At 35.3% G+C, this 20805-nt stretch overlaps 1 protein-coding gene across 2 annotated transcripts; it reads right to left on the bottom strand.

Annotated features, from left to right (window-relative positions):
- Positions 1-213: 213 nt before the first annotated feature.
- Positions 214-20617, bottom strand: LOC112019018 (ultraviolet-B receptor UVR8). Of its 2 annotated transcripts, XM_065770668.1 has the most exons (14): positions 20474-20617; positions 19190-19268; positions 15548-15607; positions 15281-15382; positions 14011-14104; positions 10333-10375; positions 8334-8379; positions 8138-8184; positions 7926-8028; positions 5404-5458; positions 5226-5292; positions 4314-4350; positions 1313-1392; positions 214-832 (listed from the first exon to the last, which is right to left on the bottom strand). In XM_065770668.1, exons 1-14 carry the CDS (start codon positions 20600-20602, stop codon positions 713-715), a joined length of 1062 nt encoding a protein of 353 aa, XP_065626740.1. In that variant the 5' UTR covers positions 20603-20617; the 3' UTR covers positions 214-712. The 2 variants fall into 2 exon arrangements, with proteins under 2 accessions (XP_065626740.1, XP_065626741.1); XM_065770669.1 differs by lacking the exon at positions 1313-1392 and having other exon boundaries at positions 712-832.
- Positions 20618-20805: the final 188 nt, after the last annotated feature.

The raw sequence follows: 20805 nt of genomic DNA on the forward strand, positions 1-20805 counted from the left end.
TCTCCCAAAATTTCAATTTTTTTTTTAAATAATTTTTTTTATTAATACTCTAATGTGTAAAATTTGATACAAGATGCTATTACAAAAGAAGGAACTACCTTTTCGGTCAGGAAGCTAGAAACAATATATAAATGTGGATAGACTTTGCAAGACGAGGTAAAATAATTTGCATCAGAAACTTCCAAGTCATAGCATCTTTCAAGATAACCAAGAAAATTCCAAACTGACTCAATTACTTGAAATCTTGGCATCTTTCAAGTCATAGCTGCGAATCCTTAATTGTCAAAGCATCATATACACATATTTTCTCTTAAATAATTGTATATAGCAAATTCTTGTACAAAAATTACATTGTCAAATGATTGCATAAAGTACTCACAGTAGTGAATAATTATTTTTTGGATACATGACATTCTGTTATTCTGACATCAATGACACTACATGCTTTGTATTGGTTGAGACCTTTGTCGTATGTACTTGTATATACTAGATTTGTGAAGATTATTCTGGTATCTTGTATATTACATAGCCCTCAATCAAGAATGATGCACCATTCTAGATTCCTTAGGATGGGTATAAACATGTATAGTTACTAATTTGGTGATGAATGACAAAGATGACGTGACACAATGAATGAATGAATTTGATTGGCAATTGCAAAAGTCTGAACCGCTTCTGTGCAACGAATAGCTGAAATTAAGGAAGCCAAAGCTCAGGTGCATTCAAGAATAGCACCTGTGTGATTAAACCCGCACGAAATCTGTAATGCTTTCACATTCCCTTCAAACGTAACCATTGTAGGTTTAATGTAGTCGACATCACTTCCATGACCCTATACAAAGAAACATATCATTGTAATATCTCAACTACATGGTTAAGTACAGCAAAATGAGATTTAAGATTACGAAGAACAAGAAAAGAATAGAGTAAAGGAATAAACTGCATATGTGTGACAACCATCACATATAAATGATAACAGCTCAAGATCACTGCAACACAATATATTAAAGCACCAGAAATGATAGAGGATAAGCACCATAGTTAATAGGATAATGCCTGAAGATAATGCAAAATTTAAATAACAATGTGCTACAATGTATTATCATTGCCCTATAGGAATAAAGTATGGCAATTAATAGAGCCTAGACACAATACAATTGAAACGTGAATATTCACAGACTATTTGAATATTCAAATTATCCAACAGTCATGATAATGATCATGATTATTGATATAACTACAGTTTCTTATGTTGCATGTCAATTACTGAGACAATGCAGATGAAAATTATTCAAGAGAGTTGGAAGCAAACCAATTGTCCACCAGAAGAATGTCCATCTTCAGAAAACGTTCCATGTGAACCACCCCAACCCCATGTGAAAATATTTCCTTCTGGATGAAAATAATAAATTTTGTCAGAAAATATACATCGTGCATTGATTCAAAGTTTTTTCAGACACTAAAATAAATTACAAAATGGAAGGTTTAGCCATAATGAGATCTCATGCATTTGAGGAAATGGACGACATGTCAACTATACATTGCAATGTCCCATCAAATCTTGTAGACAAAGTATTTTTTGTCCCTACAAGCATGTTCAAAGAGGACAAGTGAAAATGTCATATGGAAGGGCTGTAAATAAAAAGGTGCGGTGCTTTCTCAAGCATGTTCAAAGAGCACCATAAGATGGGTGAGCACAATGAATAATATTTACATTATAATGTTCAGAAAATAGTTGAAGTACCATATAATGTTCAGTATGTGTGCTTCTTAGCACGAGGGATAAAAATTCTTCTAGGATATTATAGCTGTGTTTCGAAACCTGGGCCAGACCGGCTAGTGGACTGTCTGAACTATCAATTGGCCCTAGTTCTGCCTACCCCTTATTAGACCAGTTTTGGTAACAATCTGAATTGGACCTGCTTGAGTCACAGACTCACAGTTGTTATAAAGCCACTAGATCAACTGTTTGCCAGACTGATCAGGCCTTAATCATATTGAGAAAATGTCACTTTCCATATTCACAGGAACTTGAACTGAACTGAAGTGTGTAAGCTATGATATCAACCTTTGAGCTGCATTGCATGTTACTGTCAGGATGTTCTATATTTGAAGTAGAATTGTTTACCAACAAAGCATCTTGATATGACTAAAACCAATCTTCCAAGTTTGTGCTGCTTTCATGTTCAATGTCAATAATGAAATGAGTAACAATAATTATTGATGTATATCTCTCGTGAATTTTAGAAATACTCTTCTTGCTCTGCTCTGTGTCATGGTCATAGAAATGACAAACCAACATAAATGGGGGGAGTTATTGTGATAGGAAGCTCACTTGCGATGCCTCTGCTTGTTACCACACTAATTACAGCTCTATCATACTCATCTTTAATCACCTTAATATACTTTAGAGTTTCTTCTCTTTACCCACCACATAACCCTTCTAGGTACTCTATCATACGCTTTCTCTAGGTTAATAAAAATAAAAAGAAATTCAAAGGAAAAAACAAAGGAAATAACAATGCCTATCTGGTCATGAGACAAAAACCATTTCTATAAATGAAAATGTAACTGGTGAGTGGCTTGGTATGAACGGTGTCAGGAGGGCTCCAGCACAAGTAGGCTGCCTTGGTGAGAGGTGAGAGGGGCTGAATACTGCCTTGTCTTACTGCTCTTTGGGTTGAGTGGACTAGGAGAGAGAGAGAGAGAGAGAGAGAGAGAGGAGGGCTTTGACTGCTGCTAGGGCAAATAATTTCCATTATGTTCTAAAATACCCAGGTCAATTGTGAGTTGGAGGAGCCAATACCCACCCTGCCCTAAACCTGCTATGAGTGAAAAATAGAAATCTGCCCCCACCCTAAACCTTCAACAGGGCAGGGAGGGGCAGGCCCTATAATTGGGCCAAAATGGCCATTGCTATGCCTGATCAGAAGCATTCTGTGATTGAAAGCTAGGATGTAAATTCCTGGCATAGTGTGCACTAAGATGTAAGCATGGTCATTCTTTCTTATGTTCTGAGGCCAAGCAAACTAGAAATGAATGATGAGGAACTTGCAAACCTTCAACTCAGCCAGATCTAGGAAAAGAAAGCATCAGTATCATGAAGAATTTACTGCTGCATTTACTTAAAAGGGGGAACCTATATTGTTGATTAGCATGCATGTACACAAGGAATTCAATTCAAGGCCAGATAAACACAAGAGGAGTGAGTTTGTGATCTAATAACCAAAAAAAAAAAAAAAAAAAAAAATGAGTCCAGTCTTGTACAATTTGGTTGGAAAATTATTCCAAAAAATATATAATTTCAAAGATGATGTGTAAAAAATACAATTCATATGATGACCCTAACACATATCCTGATTTTAATGACTACTGATGACAAAGAAATTTATTCACTTTGAAATTGGTTTACTTGCTCAGGGATATTAAGATGGTTTAGAAAAAGGTAAAAAGAGACATCTATCATGACACTAGGTAAAGAGGCTAACAAGGTGGTAAATACTTGGAAAATACAATAAGAAAGAATCTCTTGATTCTAATAGCATGATATGTATAGAATTATTCCTAGCTAAAGAACCTCCAAGAGATATTTCTCCCTTTACTCTTCCCAATTTTTCGCTAAATGTATAACAAAATTTTAAAACAAAAAACTAGCCCTTTATTTGTATCTATTTGGAATTTTAAATCCCTCAACTATTTGGTGTGCTCATAATTTTTATGAACAGGTCATGGTTTTCAAGATTCCAACCACAAAGTTCAATACCTAACTAGCCAACTTTGTATATCGTAGTAGCCAATCTTAGAAGTCAACGGGCATGAGATTCGCGACAAACTCTGAATGGACTCTGTTTCGCTTCAATAGAGAAGAAAACTAGCTGACTGACTTATTTGCAAACTTAAGTTGTTTACCACTCAGACGTTTATTAGGGAGTTTTCAATGATATTCAAGAATATAGTCAGATAGGAGAAAGCTAGGTTCTTGGTTTCCAACTGAAATATTTCATATTTAGAATTTCCAAATGATTGTATTAATTCTCCTGTGTATCACCAATTATGATAGAAAAGGATGACATCCACAGAGGAAAAGCAGCAAGCCTTTCAGCAAAATATTGCTTATCAGCTGTTTCAATAAATTGAGGGAATGTAAACATTTTTTTGAAAAAATTCCAAAACTAAAATAAATCTAGACCTTATTTGAAAATTCAATTTTATAAGAATGTAAAAATTAACATCCATATGTTGATAATTTTAGAAAAATGCTATAGAAGAAACTACAAACAATAACTTGGCTTTAGTTTTGAAAAGGTTCTTACCAGAAATAGCTGCTGTATGCTTCCAACCACAGGAAACCTGTATACACATATTTGGCAAAGATATGAGACATCATATATGAAACTAATGTAAGAATTTGAGCAATAAATTTTTCTACCATCAGTCGGGGTTGGGTGCTTATGTTCACTGCCTTTAAAGTTCTCTTTCTATTACTGTCTTATGCTCTTTATAACTTGAAAATTCAAAGAGTGATCAGCAAAAACGCCTTTTTTAGGTAATTTTATCTATATATATTTATTGATCAGTAATAATAATTACGCTTATTTTAATTTGATATGAACAATAATTCTTAATTTCATTAAGTATTAATTTTGTCAAACAAACTTACTTTAGTAATCAATAATCAATCCAATTTAAAATTGTATTCGGATAGGATATACTATACACAAAGTATGGTCTGGAAAGGAATTGATAAAATATGCTTAGACTTTATTTTATGGAGGTTTGTATAATATCAAAACAAAAATGTGACTCAATTTCTACCATTACTATGATATTATTAGTCCATATAAAATTTTCCTCTAAGTTGTGGCTGTCCATCATTGTTTGATGTGGTGCATTTGATGGGAGAGAATAACCAGATCTTGAGGATTCTGAAAGGACAATTCCAAACCTAAAACTTTTCTTCTTCAAAACTTTATTGGATTGGTTGTTAGTAGTAGGCAGTCATTCAATATTTTAGGTTCATGCTTTGATGGATGCTTGTAATTTGTGTGTTTGACTGTACTTTCTGTATACTTGGGTGACAATTTTTTTGTTAGTTTAATAAAAAATTTCATTACTTATAAAAATTAAAAAAAATAAAAAAATTTCCTCTAAGTTATTTCTTTACAAAAATATGTAGTTTAATGTACACATAAGAAGATACTATTAGAAAAAACAGTAAACCAAACCTTGGTAACAGGAGATTTCAAGAAAGGACCTTGAACTCTTTCGGGTAGATCAAATACATCTGTAGAACTACAATTAATCAATGGAGATATCAGTATTCTTCAAGCAAAATTATAACCATATGGTAACTAAATATCCATAGTTTGAGATTAAAAATGAAGTCTTTAAGTGGAGAAAAACCCGATTCCAAGACAACCGTTCTCATTTGAGCCCCAAGTGTACAATTCTCCACTCCCTATATAAAATGGTGAAACGAACAAAGAAAAAAAAAGGATTAAATTTTATATAAGTAATTGGATAATATATATATATATATATAAAGAGAGAGAGAGAGACTGATTGAGAGAGAGCAGTTAAGAATCTAGAACTAATGATGAATCAAAAAGAAAAGGGTAAATTTCACCACCCTCCTTGAGGTTTATCAAAATAACACTCTCCCCCAACATTTGTATAAATTACGCTCCTCCCTTGAGGTTTATATAAATGCAATAGTTAAGTTCATGTCCTCTCAAACTGTGATTTCACTAATGGAATATTCCATTTTAAAAAAAATTCTTGCCCAAAATATGTACAGAATGACACTCTCCTCAGGTTTGTGGATGAATAACTTCCCTCTTGAGGTATGTCTAAATTCATATAATATATTTCAAAATGGACTATTCTATTATTGAAAATCTGGCTGTTGCATTTATACAAACCTCAAGGGGGGCAGTGTCATTTCATGAAGTGTTTGGAAAGAGTGTCATTTAGGAAAATCTCAGGGAGGTTAGTGTATTTTATTTACTCAAAAAAAATGACAGAAAATAGAGCATGGATCCATTCAAAGGAAACAGCAAAGAAAATTCTCTGTTGAAACATGACACATGACTACATATATGTGCACACACACACAGAAAGCTTTTTTTTTTTTTTTTTTTTTTTTTTTTTCTCAGTGAAATCTTGTTTTAAAGCGAGGAAGCATGGACACTACATTTGGGGTGCTATACCCGTACGCATGCTTCCTAGGTAAGGGCTAATAGGGGATAATTTTTCAAAAATTAGCTGTGACTGAGTTGTACCCGTACACATGCTTCCTAGTTAAGAACTGTTCACATACAAAGCTCATGGCTTTTGTATTTGATTATCATCAAATGATGAGGAATGGAGTCATAATTCAAATCTACAAAAATTATTATCTATAATTTGTAGGGAGAAGACCTTACATGGATGGTTATAGCTAATGTCCATTGACAATGAAGAGGCAGGATGGTTAGAAGGGCCATATGAAGAGGAAGAGTTGTTTGCAGAACAAAAGAGTATAAATGGGGATTAAGTACCTGGCAAAATGGGCTTCCCTTTGCAGTTTCTCAGTCACGCTAGTTTGTGCTGAAGGAGGATTTGATATGGATTCTACTGCTTTGAGAAAAGCCTGAATGCTTATTTCATCATACTATTTCCAAAGAAAGTGGGTGAGCCAGATATCCAATCAGGTCTATAGTTTGATGAGCAATATGTAAAAATTGCTTGCAAAAGAGCTGGCTAACAGATTAAGGAAAGTACAAGAAGGTCTTCTTTAGCAAACATAATACTTTCATAGAAGGTAAAAAGATTCCGGATTGGGCAGTGTTAAAAAACGGACCATTTAAAGAACTGGAAAATAGAGAAGTTCAAGGTTTTGAGGCTGAATCATGGAACATCCCTTCAAATCTCATTTCGATCAGCGACAAGCGAAGCCAATAAGATCAATGCTCTCACGCTGAATGAGATTGCCAACAGTCCACATCAAATGAGACTGACTACATGGGGCTATAGAGGAAATTGGACAAGGGAAGCTTTAGCGAGATCCACAGGTTGGGCTGTGGTGAACAAGTGATGGAGGGTGAAATGACATTTTTTTGAAATGGAAGGTGATTCTTGAAATTGTGGACTGGATGGTTCCTAAGCTTATTTTTACTTGTTTTTTAAGGGTAAAGAACCGGCTTAGCTGCTGATTTGCGGTTAAACCAGTTGGGTGGAATGAATTTTCACACACAAACACACACTGATATATATATATATATATGATGTGGCATTTTCGTTTTAGGGATCACTGAAGACACTATTGTAATTTCACAGTCAGATTTTCTATTTGATTGAATCAGATACTAGTCCTAGTGACTTCTTTAGTAGTTCCAGAGATTTGAGGAAAGGCAACCCATTTTCTCAATTTTTTTTTGTTATGACAATCAATGGCCATAATAAAACGTTAGCAAAATCTATGAAAGGGCCATGTCTACTCTTCTCTGCCACTCTATTCTATACAAAATCATACTCCCTATTACCTGTTTAAACATGTCCTTTTTTACTATTAGTTTGTTTATTTTTCTTGAATTGATCTGTGGATTTGAGTAATTCTCAGTCAAGCCAGATCTCTTTTCAGGCTGATACAGTTCCCTCAAGAACATTCAGTGGGAGAAATCTTTATTTGGCATTTGGATAGGATGGTTGTGATTATGCAAATAAAGTCCCATCAAAAGAGAGGCAACCTGGCTTATGAATAGTTGCTAGACAAGACACTGTTCAAAGGGAACAAATTGATCATTGACAGGGAGACAAGAAAGAAAAAACACAAAGTTTTCTTTACTTCATAAGTTCTGTTCTACCTAGCTCATGATCAGGAAATAAAATAAGTAATTATATGTGTGTGTGTGTGTGTGTGTATGAAAGAGAAGATAATGAATTACTTGTTAGAACACATGTGTGATAGCCACCACATGCAACTTCTTCTGAATATGGAAGTTCGCTAATCATGAACTGTGCTGTTGCATTATTCACCTTCCCAAAGCCCTGAATTAATTTTTGTTAAGACATGGTAAGAATAGGATTATAAAGTGATCAAAGAGTTCAAGAAACTATGAGTATAAAGATCAATTTAAAATCTGACTCCAAGATTTACCACTTTATCTACTGCACTTTCACCAAATACAAAGACAGAGCCATTTTCTGCAAAATTCAGAAAAATATATAACAAGAGATTTAAAAGGAACTTAGAGAGAGAGAGAGAGAGAGAGAGAGAGAGAGAGAGAGATTTTAAAGGAAGCCAAAGCTTTGCCACAAAGAGCAATGAATCATAATGAAGTTTAAAAAGATACCATCAATGCACGCCGAATGCAGCAACCCAGCAGCTGCATTTTTAACCTGTGTATGCATCAATAATGAAGCTCAAAAACCACAATTATTAATGGAAAACTAGGATATGAAAGATCAATCACCAATTGAACAAGTAATACCTTGATCCCTTCAAGATTCTTAATAAGCCGTGGTGTGTATTCACTGCACAAAAACAGATCTGTGAATAGCTAAAAAGGAAAGGAAAAGTATAGACAGATAACCATAGAAACTTCCTCAAAGGAGCTGTATCCATCTGAGACTAACATGTTCATCAGATAGCGGCTTAAGGAGACAGGCTTTCTGTGCAGGAGTGGTGGACTAGCTACTTGTTGCGAGGCTTCACAACCAGTTTGGTGATAGCTAGGAAATTTAATCCCTTGACAGATGGTTTAAAAAAGTGACAATGACAATGAGGTCTCAGAGGACTTGCTGGTTATAAGGGTAGGGTATTTATAAGATTTGGAAGCTGGTTGTGTAGGATGGTGCTTAAGGTACATCTCAAGGAGAACATTTATGTTAGAATAATAATCGTTGAGTGATTAAATTCACAAATTCCTATTAGCCTAAGAATTATTATTATTATTATTAGTAGGTTACACACAAACCCATGACTGAACCCTCCACCTAGCATTTAAAAGGAGAAGAGGTGCCAATTAAGCTTTTGGGACAACATAATATTTTATCATGATATCCAATCAGTGATCTTGAGTTTGACCTTATCTTTTCCCCACCTCCCATTTAAAGTTAAAAAATTCCATGTGTTAGGACTCACTTATTGGGGGGGAGTTCAAGCCCAGATGTGGAGGGGTGTTAGAATAATAATGGTTAAATGATTAAATTCATCCAGCTTAAACTTTTAGTACATGAGGTAATTTATCAATTTAAAAACTTAAAGTATGAATTGTAGCATTTATCTTTAAAAGAGGAGAATTGAAGATAGATACAGGGACCAATTAGCTGAAGCAAGCAGAGAAGAACAAAGCTCTTTCATATGCTCATGTCCCATAAAAGAGATGATTCCATCAGGAATTTAGAAGTTAATAGCACTCTCTATCTAAGGAGAGGTGAAGGAGGAGATATTTTATATCTTTCATACTTTTAGGACCTTTTGAACACTCACAATTACTTGAGTATTAGTAATTATATTAAGGCTAAATTACATATTTGGTCCCTAATCTTTTGGCATTGTGTCAAAATGGTCCCTACTATTAAGTGACGGATAAAAATGTTAACGTGACTAACAGCTAAATTAAAATATTATTTTTTATGCCACATGGACTTCCACATAAGCTGCCACATGGCATTAATTAAAAAATCAACATTTTCTAATTCACTCTAATTATATCTGTGTTGTCTCTCTCTCTCAATATCCATGACTGAAACATCCAAACCCGTAATATAAACCCATTTTGAAAAACAACCCAAAATACAAATCAAGTCATACCCACCTATACAGATTGCACAAATGAACAACACCAGCAAATTCAAAGGGCTTCATTCAATTGAAACAGACCCTCTTCACCCACTTTAGCTTCCTGACGCAGGACAACCAGAACGAAAACTAAACAATAGAAAAATAAAGGGACATGACCTAAGAGTCAGCACCTAGGCCTTGCTTGGAGTCAGCACCAAGCGGGAAAACCACTAGGAGTCAGCACCTAAGGTAGACCTGGAGTCAGCACCAGACCAAAGAAAGACCAAACGGCCATTGTTTTCATTCATCAAAATATTAGCTATCTCCTCAAGGAGTACAATAGGTTGTTTATATAGGATTGCTAAACCCTAGTTCTAATTGGCTAGGAAACCCTAATTGTCTTATTACAAAAATAACCTTACTTTTAAATTAAAATACTAAAAGCCCAATAACTAAAAGCCCAATAAACTAATAGACCTAAAACATAAAAATATAAGCTCAAAAACCACAATTATTAATGGAAAACTAGGATATGAAAGATCAATCACCAATTGAACAAGTAATACCTTGATCCCTTCAAGATTCTTAATAAGCCGTGGTGTGTATTCACTGCACAAAAACAGATCTGTGAATAGCTAAAAAGGAAAGGAAAAGTATAGACAGATAACCATAGAAACTTCCTCAAAGGAGCTGTATCCATCTGAGACTAACATGTTCATCAGATAGCGGCTTAAGGAGACAGGCTTTCTGTGCAGGAGTGGTGGACTAGCTACTTGTTGCGAGGCTTCACAACCAGTTTGGTGATAGCTAGGAAATTTAATCCCTTGACAGATGGTTTAAAAAAGTGACAATGACAATGAGGTCTCAGAGGACTTGCTGGTTATAAGGGTAGGGTATTTATAAGATTTGGAAGCTGGTTGTGTAGGATGGTGCTTAAGGTACATCTCAAGGAGAACATTTATGTTAGAATAATAATCGTTGAGTGATTAAATTCACAAATTCCTATTAGCCTAAGAATTTTTATTATTATTATTAGTAGGTTACACTCAAACCCATGACTGAACCCTCCACCTAGCATTTAAAAGGAGAAGAGGCGCCGATTAAGCTTTTGGGACAACAGAATATTTTATCATGATATCCAATCAGTGATCTTGAGTTTGACCTTATCTTTTCCCCACCTCCCATTTAAAGTTAAAAAATTCCATGTGTTAGGACTCACTTATTGGGGGGGAGTTCAAGCCCAGATGTGGAGGGGTGTTAGAATAATAATGGTTAAATGATTAAATTCATCCAGCTTAAACTTTTAGTACATGAGGTAATTTATCAATTTAAAAACTTAAAGTATGAATTGTAGCATTTATCTTTAAAAGAGGAGAATTGAAGATAGATACAGGGACCAATTAGCTGAAGCAAGCAGAGAAGAACAAAGCTCTTTCATATGCTCATGTCCCATAAAAGAGATGATTCCATCAGGAATTTAGAAGTTAATAGCACTCTCTATCTAAGGAGAGGTGAAGGAGGTGATATTTTATATCTTTCATACTTTTAGGACCTTTTGAACACTCACAATTACTTGAGTATTAGTAATTATATTAAGGCTAAATTACATATTTGGTCCCTAATCTTTTGGCATTGTGTCAAAATGGTCCCTACTATTAAGTGACGGATAAAAATGTTAACGTGACTAACAGCTAAATTAAAATATTATTTTTTATGCCACATGGACTTCCACATAAGCTGCCACATGGCATTAATTAAAAAATCAACATTTTCTAATTCACTCTAATTATATCTGTGTTGTCTCTCTCTCTCAATATCCATGACTGAAACATCCAAACTCGTAATATAAACCCACTTTGAAAAACAACCCAAAATACAAATCAAGTCATACCCACCTATACAGATTGCACAAATGAACAACACCAGCAAATGCAAAGGGCTTCATTCAATTGAAACAGACCCTCTTCACCCACTTTAGCTTCCCCTTAGGCACCAGATGGAAGACAAATAGAGTCTTAGAGCTTCAATCTTGGTAGATTGATGAGAGAGAGTGAGTTAGAGTGTGTTAGGACATATGTTATTCACTTGTTAGGAACATATGTCACTATTTTATGTAGTTGACTAATCTTTTGACAAAACACACTTTACTTGTAATTGGGTAGATCTAGGATGAGTTTAAAACTTCAAAAAACATGTTGTTTAAGTCTAGTATTAAAACCATGAAGATTGGACCAAGAAATAAGTGAAGAAAAGCTATTCAATAAAGTTGGACAAATAGCTCAACACCTGCAGACAGATAGCTCGATAGCTGTTCGATACCTCCCGACAGCTAGACTATTTATCGAGCTCTTTAGTTGATTGTTATCACAATCTCGACACCTTCTTGATAGCTGGTGAATCGATCGAGAAATCTTCTGTCCCCTCGACAGCTCCTCGATAGCTTCTCGATAGCTGTATCTGTCGAAGTTTAAATTTCGACATCTCCTCGACACTTCTCAATTGATCGAGGTTACGAGAATTCAGATTTTCAAATTTGATTTTCGGTCCATGATGACATATATGTGTAGGGTTTTTTTTCTCACAACCCTAGACCTATATAAGGCTTATTTTAGAGGCCGTCATATAAGAGAATACAAGGAGAATATATACAAACGGTGATCCATGCCTTATTCTCTCTGAAAGAAGCTGCTGTGTACACCAAAGAGTTTTGTAACCAAGTGCTTCTTGATTTTTATTGTTAATGAAGTGAAGAACTTTGCAGCCAACAATCTTCTTTTAGTTGGTGATTAAGTCGCGAACTGGGATCCGCACAATTAGTTAGTCACGTGCTGGGATACGTGCATCAAAAATGGTGGCGTTCATATATTGAAGGATTTAGAGGTTCTAAAGCAGTAAAAGGTTTCTACTGTGAGTTCATTTACGGGGATTGTAGAGTCTAGGAAAAAAGGTTTTGTACTAGATCTGAAACTTTTCTTTACTATAGTGGATTGCTTTTTGGGAAGATTTTCCCCCAGGTTTTTTTTTTACTGTGAAACTAGTTTGTTTTATTGATTTTCCTGGGTCATCATATCTTGTCTTATTTATTTTTCCACTGCATGATTTTGACATGATATTGAAGTTTGTTTGTTTTAACAAGTTTTATTTATGATAAATCTAATTAACAACTTGGGTTTAAAACTTGTTAATTCTATCAATCGGGGTCTAAATTTTCCAACAGAGTGAGAGAGCAAGAAGCTGCAAAAGAGGGTTTGGGTTTAAAGTCCCTTGTATTTCTCGACCCATCCAAGCCCGATAAAGCTCTCAATGCGTCGCTTCAAGTTCTTCAAGCTCAACCAAACGCCCTCTTCGACCTCATTTCGATTCTTTCATTCTGCCATGAGTTCCTTTTACTTTATTTGCGCTTTTTATTGATTATTATTTTTTTATTTTTTTATTTCTTATTATTATTATTTTTTCTTTCGAGGTTTTTGTTAGGGTTGCCAAGAACACTAGTTCATTCATTTAGTTTTGAATCATCTTTTTTTTTTTTTTTTTTGCATGAAGCAAATTTGGTTTATTATAACCAAGAACACTTTGGGTTTCTTGATAAAGGCAATTTTGGTAATCATATACCTCCAGCTGTCTCTATTGCTTGTACAAATGGGCTTTAATGGCAGGAAGGTCTAGGGGAAAGAACAAATGTGAAACGGCGAGAGAGAAGGGAGAGTAAGGAGTTTTAAATTTTTTTTAAGATAAATGTTGAATTAATTAAACGATATGATGCGTAAATCTATTTTTTAAGTTTATGTGTAATTAAAAGATAAATGATGAATTAATTATTATTTTTAAATTAATGCCATATGGCAGCTTATGTAGAAGTCCATGTGGCATAAAAGATAATATTTTAATTTGGTTGTTAGCCATGTCAGCATTTTCCATGCATCACTTAGTAGTACTGACCATTTTGACACAATACCAAAAGGTTAGGGACCAAATTGACACATTTGAAAGGTCAGGAACCAAATTGACACATAGCTTAAAGGTTAGGACCAAATATGTAATCGATCCTTATATTAATTAAAACAAAGCATCATCGAAGAACTCAGACTAAACAACAAAAGTACATATGCCATATACTATAGCACCTCCCTGTTACTTGAGTTCTTCTTGTACCTTTCTGTCTTACTTCTTTCAATAACATAGTACTTAAGAAACAGTATTGCTCAAGAAGAAAGAAAGAAAGAATGAATGAATGAAAATTCAACCTGGTGCTTTTGAAGAACCCTAAAATGCCTGAGTCATGGTCATGGCCAAGTCGTCCAGAATCTCCAATCCCCCAACTTAAAGCCTCACCGCCATCTGGTGGAGAAAATAAATGAGGACCAAGATGAAACAAAGATTTACACAAGCATAACTTATCCATAAATAGCAAAAAATCACACAATAAGCTTGAATTTGTTCAGTGGGTATGGGAATAGGGAAGTTGGATCTCACTTTCCCACAAGATCTACTCCCCATGTTGGATATGCACAAAATCCATTCCCATTCCCTAATAAACTCCCAAAATAATTTGGTTCCCATTCCCATAAAACAAAAAAAAAATTGTGGAAAAAAAATCAGGAAGAAAAGAAAAAATAAAAATCCTTTCACCATTCTCTCATGCCACTTCCACTCTATTCATTAACATCACCCATCATTGACCAACACCCATCGTTGAACCCATTACTGCACTGATAGTTAGGGCAAAGATTTCACTCCTTCCCAGCCCCATCATCTTTATGGGGCAGGGCAGGTTGGAGTGAAATTGTCATCCTTATTTCCACAAACTCTCACACATCATCGCTGCCGTGACCCAACAAAAACCAACCAGAAATAACAAGGACACTACTCTTCCACAAGTACCACCACTTGGCCATCAAAGCCTACAGCCAGTAAATTTCAGATCCAACCATGTAACCATTTTTATTTTCTTTCAAATAAGAAGAAGGATTGATTTTGCTGAGCTACAAACATGTTTTTTGGGGTTTGCTGGAATATTAAATCATACTTTCCAAGAGTTGTTAATAAAACTCCAAATAGAATCTAATCCTCCTGCAACTTCATCAAAAGCCATTAGGCTATGCAACAATGGCAAAAATGCTGCTTGATAAAATACCTATCTACACTTTGCTGTGGACTCGTTTAATTTTTTTAACCTTCTGCAAAGATGGCATGTGAATGCTTGGGTACATTTCTGTGGTGGCAGAGGTGACTGGTGATGCCAGTATTTGTGATGAGTTGGTAAGAATAACAGTGATGACAACAATGCAGTGGTATGGGTTTTAATTCTCATCTTCATTTCTGAGATTACCTACATATGAGAATGGAAAAAGGAAAGAAATGTACTTTCACATTTTTTGAGGTTGTCATACAAATACATTTTATTGGGAATAACAACTTTGGGAAAGGCAATCCCAACCCCGGTTTTCATTAAAGACAGAAATAGGGCTTAAAACAGAATCTAGTTTTCTAAAATTGTTTATTTTTTCCCCATACCAGTAACAGCCATGGAGTGCTCTGACCCCAGAGCTACCATTTTAATTGTGATTCCATCCAAGCAGTCTACCTTGGTTGGTAGAGGGACTACTTCTGCTGACCCTGCATATCAGTACAATATATGTGTTAATTCAAACAAGTACCTCCCAATTTCTGTGTGCCTAACAATTAATGCAGCAAAGAGTGCTGAATAATGACATATAAAATGACAAGTTCCATGATTAAATTATATCACTTATACCAGAAAAGAAGAGGTTTAGTTGTTACTTTTTCCCAGGCCAAGTTGCCCATTGGAGTTTTTCCCCCACATGTAGAGTTCTCCATCCACTGCAAGAAACGCAACAGATCACAATGGAAGAAGAATGCAGTCGCTTAAAAGATATACTGACAGAGAAAAGAATCAAAAAGAAAAAAGATCACGAGCTCTATATTTTTACTGATTCAGATAGTCATGTCCATTAAATGCGAAATTCACAAAAGTTGCTTACATGCATTCTGTGATGAAAATTATGAGTTATGGATCAAATAAAAATTTATCAGTTTCAGATATGTGTCAAACTAAAGAAATATTTGCACCTTGAACTTACCTGAGCTTAATAATTAAACCCAACCCCCTAAAAAATATATCAATTTATATATATATATATATATACATACATATATATATATATATGGGGCAAAACTTAGATATAGTACCTTAGGTACCCCTTTTAAAATTTAGCCACCTATCTCACTAAATAACTCAATTAACAGTGTTAATACAGTCTGTTTATCTGTCTCTTTCTTTTCACTTTTGTTTTCAGTTTCCCCAAGATGTTAGAGAACCCACAAGAAAACCCAATCTCTTTAGCTTTTCAATCTCTCAGACTTCTAAAATTTTAATGAAATCAAGATTTTAGAAGAACGAAAAGGCTGGCTTAATTATGTGCATTGCATTGTCACCTAAAGGTTTGTTGCTTCTAGTCCGCAGCTAGGGACAGTTAGAGAAGCAGAGAACTTGGATGGACAATGAACAATTTCATGTACTCATGGATCTACGAATGACCATACCCAAAAACCCCATGTTTGGAATCCAACCAAAACCATCATGTCCTAACAACGAAAACAAACCCAAACCCTAAACCCACATAAAATCAAACGAGGAGGGGAGAAAAGATAAATTAAAGGAAAACTAAAGAACAAACAAATAAAGAGAAGAGGAGGAGGACGACGATCGGCGGCCACCGAATCACTGGTGTGCTTTCGATGGTGGCAAAGCTCATGGGTTTCAGGCTTTCAGCCTTGGGGGCCTAGGCTAGACTTCAGCAAGAAGAGTGAACCCAAAAGAGACCATAAGAGTGGCTAACAGTGGCCTGCTGTGGCCGCTCTTGACAGCAGCCGTGGAGATCCGGTGGTGGAGAGATCTTCAAGTTTGAGATGAGAGTGAGAAGGTGTTAATACCGTTAGCTAAGTTATTTTAATAAGACAGATGGCTGAATTTTAAAAGGGATACCTAAGGTACTGTATCTAAGTTTTGCCCATATATATGTGTGTGTGTGTAGGTGTTAGTTACAAAATGCAAAATCCTGTATAAAGACTGTTTACCTACAGTAGGGGATGCAGTAGAAATGAAATGAGGAAATCCAGTGAGGAGTTCCAATAGGTACACTGCTAACCCAACACCCAAAATATTTATGTAGTCAAAAAATCTTGCATTTATTTTACCGTGAATTACAAGGAACAAGCGGTGGGGACAGGGACAGGTAGGTCTAGGTGGGGGTAACTACAGTTGTCTCTATGAAGCTGTGTATTATTATCTGGAATGTGCAAGGGTTGAATTTGAATAACCCCAACAAGAGACCAGTGGTGAGGAACGTGCTTAAGGAGTGGAAAGGGGACCTAGTATTCTTATAGGAGACAAAAAATGATAAAATGAAGCATTATATTATCAAATGTCTTTAGGGCAGCCCTTTTGTATAGTGGGTGGCGTATTTTGATGATGTGAGATAGGGGAGTGTTGGGAGAAAATCAAGGCTTCAGTGGAAAGGTTTTCTGTACCTTATTTACAGAAGAATATGGAGGATGGCTTCCCGTGGGTATTTAATGAGCCAGAGACCAGGAGACCAACGGTGGATAGTTTGGAATTTCCTACAATTGAGGGGTTGGAAAAGAAGTAGTTGGAGAAGGAATTTGATAGGAAGGAGGTAGTGCATGCCTTGCAGTAGCTGAATGGTGATAAAGCCCTAGGACCAAACGGTTTTACAATGGCATTTTTCCAAAACTACTGAGGGGCACTTCAAGGTGATGTTATGGCTTTTTTTAAAAAGAATTTCATGGTTCTTGTAGGTTTGAAAAAAATTTCAATGTTTCTTTCATTGCATCATTCTCTAAAAAGATTAATCTCTTGAATATTCCGGATTTCAGACCTATTAGCCTCATAGGAAATATTTGTAAATTGGTAGCTAAAGTGTTAACAAACATGCTGAAATTAGTGTTGGAGAAGCTAGTGTCTGAAACACTGAATACTTTTGTGGGAGGAAGGCAGACATTGGACTCAGTAATTATTGCTAATGATTATCTTGACAGTAGGATCATGAGCATGGTATTGGGATTGATAATTTAGACATCGAAATGGCTAATGAACATGTGGATGGGGAAGCATTACCATACTTGTTTGGAAGAATGGGGTTTGGTGTAAAATGGAGGAGCTGGATAGAATCATGTATTACTATAGTTCGGTTTTCTGTCCTAGTAAATAGCTCTCCCACATGTTTTTTTTTAATAGCATGAAAGGGCCTTTAGAGCAAGGTGGGACCATTTCGTTAGTAATGTATGATTTGGTGTGGGGATTGGAGATAAGGTGCATTTCTTCTCGTTAGCAGCTGATCCGGATGCATTTGTGTCCTCTTATTTTGAATGTGAGTCCAGTGGGGGTTAGAAGCATTGGAATATTCAGTTCAATAGACTGTTTAATGATTGGGATTTGGATTCTTGGATTACTGCATTCCAAGATGCCATGGAACACAGGTTCTAATAGGATAAGATGGACCTTGTGCGGCACTGGGGTGCTTGATGTTAGATCTTACTGCGGGGTGTTGCATGCCCTATGGGAGATCTGTTTTCCATGGAGAGGGATTTGGTGTGCCAAAGCTCTGAAGAGGGCTGCATTTTTCATGTGGACAGCAGAATGGGGAAAATTACTGACTAATGACAATCTTAGAATAAGAGGAATCATATTACTAGATTGAGTTGCTTATGTAGGCAGAGTGGGGAAATGATGGATCATTTTCTATTTCTATTTCATTTTAATTTTGCAAATGCAATGTGGAGCTATGTTTTTTTATGTTGGGCTGTTTGGAGTTTATTGAGTGATACCAAAGAAAGTGGCTGACTTACTGGCTGGTTGGAGAAATTGGTTTGGTACAGTTCTGCTGTGTGGAATTTAGCTCCCTTGTGTTGTGTCTGTTGTTGAGGGAGCAAAACTATCACACTGTTGAAGATGTGAAAGTATCGGAGTTTCAACTGAAGCTGTCTTTTATTATACTGCTTTGTGAATGGGCAATTATCATAGGTCTTAGTGATAGTGGTACTATTACAAATTTCACTGAATCGCTTTCGTTTGCTTGTAATCTTTGATATATATTTTTAGGCTACCTTGTGTTATTTTTATGCATGAGGGAGCTTCATAATAAAATCTCTATTTATTACCCCCCTCCCCACTAAAAAAAACATAAAAGTCATCCAAAAACTCCTCCCATCTTGGCTTTGGTGATAACTCATCTACTGTCAATTACATGATATACTTCTTGTAGAAATTGGAAAATATATAAATAATTCAAAGGGAAGTTTCAATTTTAATGCATCATTTAGAAAAGGAAAAAAAAAAGGATATTCAAGAAATTCCGCATGACTACATTCCTAACCCCATACCTGTAATAGCACAAGAGTGATAATAACCAGCAGAAATTAGTGCAATTTCCTTCTGAAGCCCAGAAACCTCAACTGGCCCCTGGAACAAGAAAGAAAGGTAAATTATTATCAAGAAGACTTTATAGGTTGCATAACTAAGCACCCAATGCCAGGAAATACTAAAACATTTTATTATTATTATTATTATTATTATTATTATTATTATTATTATTTATTACAACAAGATCAGAAATTTATCACTTGTAGATACGCATGCACATTCAAATAGACAGACTAGATGCACTACAGGGTTAGAGAGAGATTCTACTTGAGCTAAATGAATGAAAATATGTTAAAATAACCTTAGCTAACTGGTGCAACAAGCAACTTTTGAGCAAATTAAAATTGCAGCAATAACATCCACCTTCTAATTTTAGGTTAGCTAGATGGCAGGTCATACTGGTACACACAAAGGGATGTGAAATTAGTATGCTACTTACCCTTGAACAAGGTAAAACGGTGATAGGCTAATTCACAGCTTATTTTTAGTTGCTTAATTAGTAGTTAGAATGCTATAAGGTCATCTACGGTTAGAATTACAATAATTGTACCCCCTGTTTGCCCAAAAACTTCATATCCATAATGGCTTTTCATATTACTCCTGGGGAAAATTACATCTCCCTACAGTTTAGGGGTTTGAAAATAAACCCTAGATTTTTAATAACAATTCACCCCTTCTTAGGCCCCAAGTCAAAGTGTTTATACATTTAATAACAACAAATCCTTAATGATATTCATCAATATCAACTGCAAGATACCTAATGCTTACATGTAATAAATAAGTACAGAACAGAACCAAACAAGAAGACCTTATAAAAAAAAAATAGTTTTTAAAAAAAAAAAACTTGTTTTTCTTGGCGGGAGAGAAACGACTAGTGTTTTGAAGATTCTGAAAGTACTATAGCTGATATAAAACTTTTCTTCTTTAAAACTCTATCGGACTAGATGTCTATCATAGGAAGTCATTCTAATGTTTCGGTCTATGATTTGATGGATGCTTGTAATTTATGTATTTGATTATTTTGGCCCCCTGCTGTATACTTCCTGTATTCTCGGGTGACTCATTATTAAGTATTTCAATAAAATTTCCTTTACTTAGCAAAAAAAAAAAAAAACTGATAAGAAGAATACAAACAATTAGAAACAAGTGTAGAACAGTTTATAATAATTATTGTTACGCCCATTTAATAAATGCTGGAAAGAAAAAACATTAAACAACTAGGAAAAAAGGTCAAGACATCATACAAGTGAGTAGCTTTTATTCTCTGATATGCCAAGCTGTCCAAAATCATTAAGACCGGTGGCAAAAACACGCCCAGATTCTGCCAAAGAAGGATAATAATTCGTAAGCCTCTTCCCACACACAGCTGACATTCTTCACAATCCATCACCAATGTATTGGATTACAATCATCAAAAGTTCATGCCAGATAAAGTACAAGGCTTAAGGCTACAAGCACCAACAACAGAGAGAAATTCTACTAACCAGAAATACTCAGCATTGTAATGCACATTAATAATACTCAGTATGAAAGCCGAGATGATCATACCTAGGTAAGACCACCTTATCATCAGTCA

The sequence above is a fragment of the Quercus suber genome, unplaced genomic scaffold, assembly GCF_002906115.3.
Source record: "Quercus suber isolate HL8 unplaced genomic scaffold, Cork oak 2.0 scaffold_34, whole genome shotgun sequence".
NCBI lineage: Eukaryota > Viridiplantae > Streptophyta > Magnoliopsida > Fagales > Fagaceae > Quercus > Quercus suber.

Excerpts from the sequence above, each read along its gene's own strand:
- LOC112019018 (XM_065770668.1), bottom strand. The coding sequence starts at position 20,602 with ATGTCAGCTGTGTGTGGGAAGAGGCTTACGAATTATTATCCTTCTTTG. Across the intron at positions 5,459-7,925 it reads TCACACATGTGTTCTAACAA|GGAGTGGAGAATTGTACACT; the intron begins GTAATTCATTAT and ends CATTTTATATAG. Across the intron at positions 5,293-5,403 it reads AACGGTTGTCTTGGAATCGG|TTCTACAGATGTATTTGATC; the intron begins GTTTTTCTCCAC and ends GATTAATTGTAG.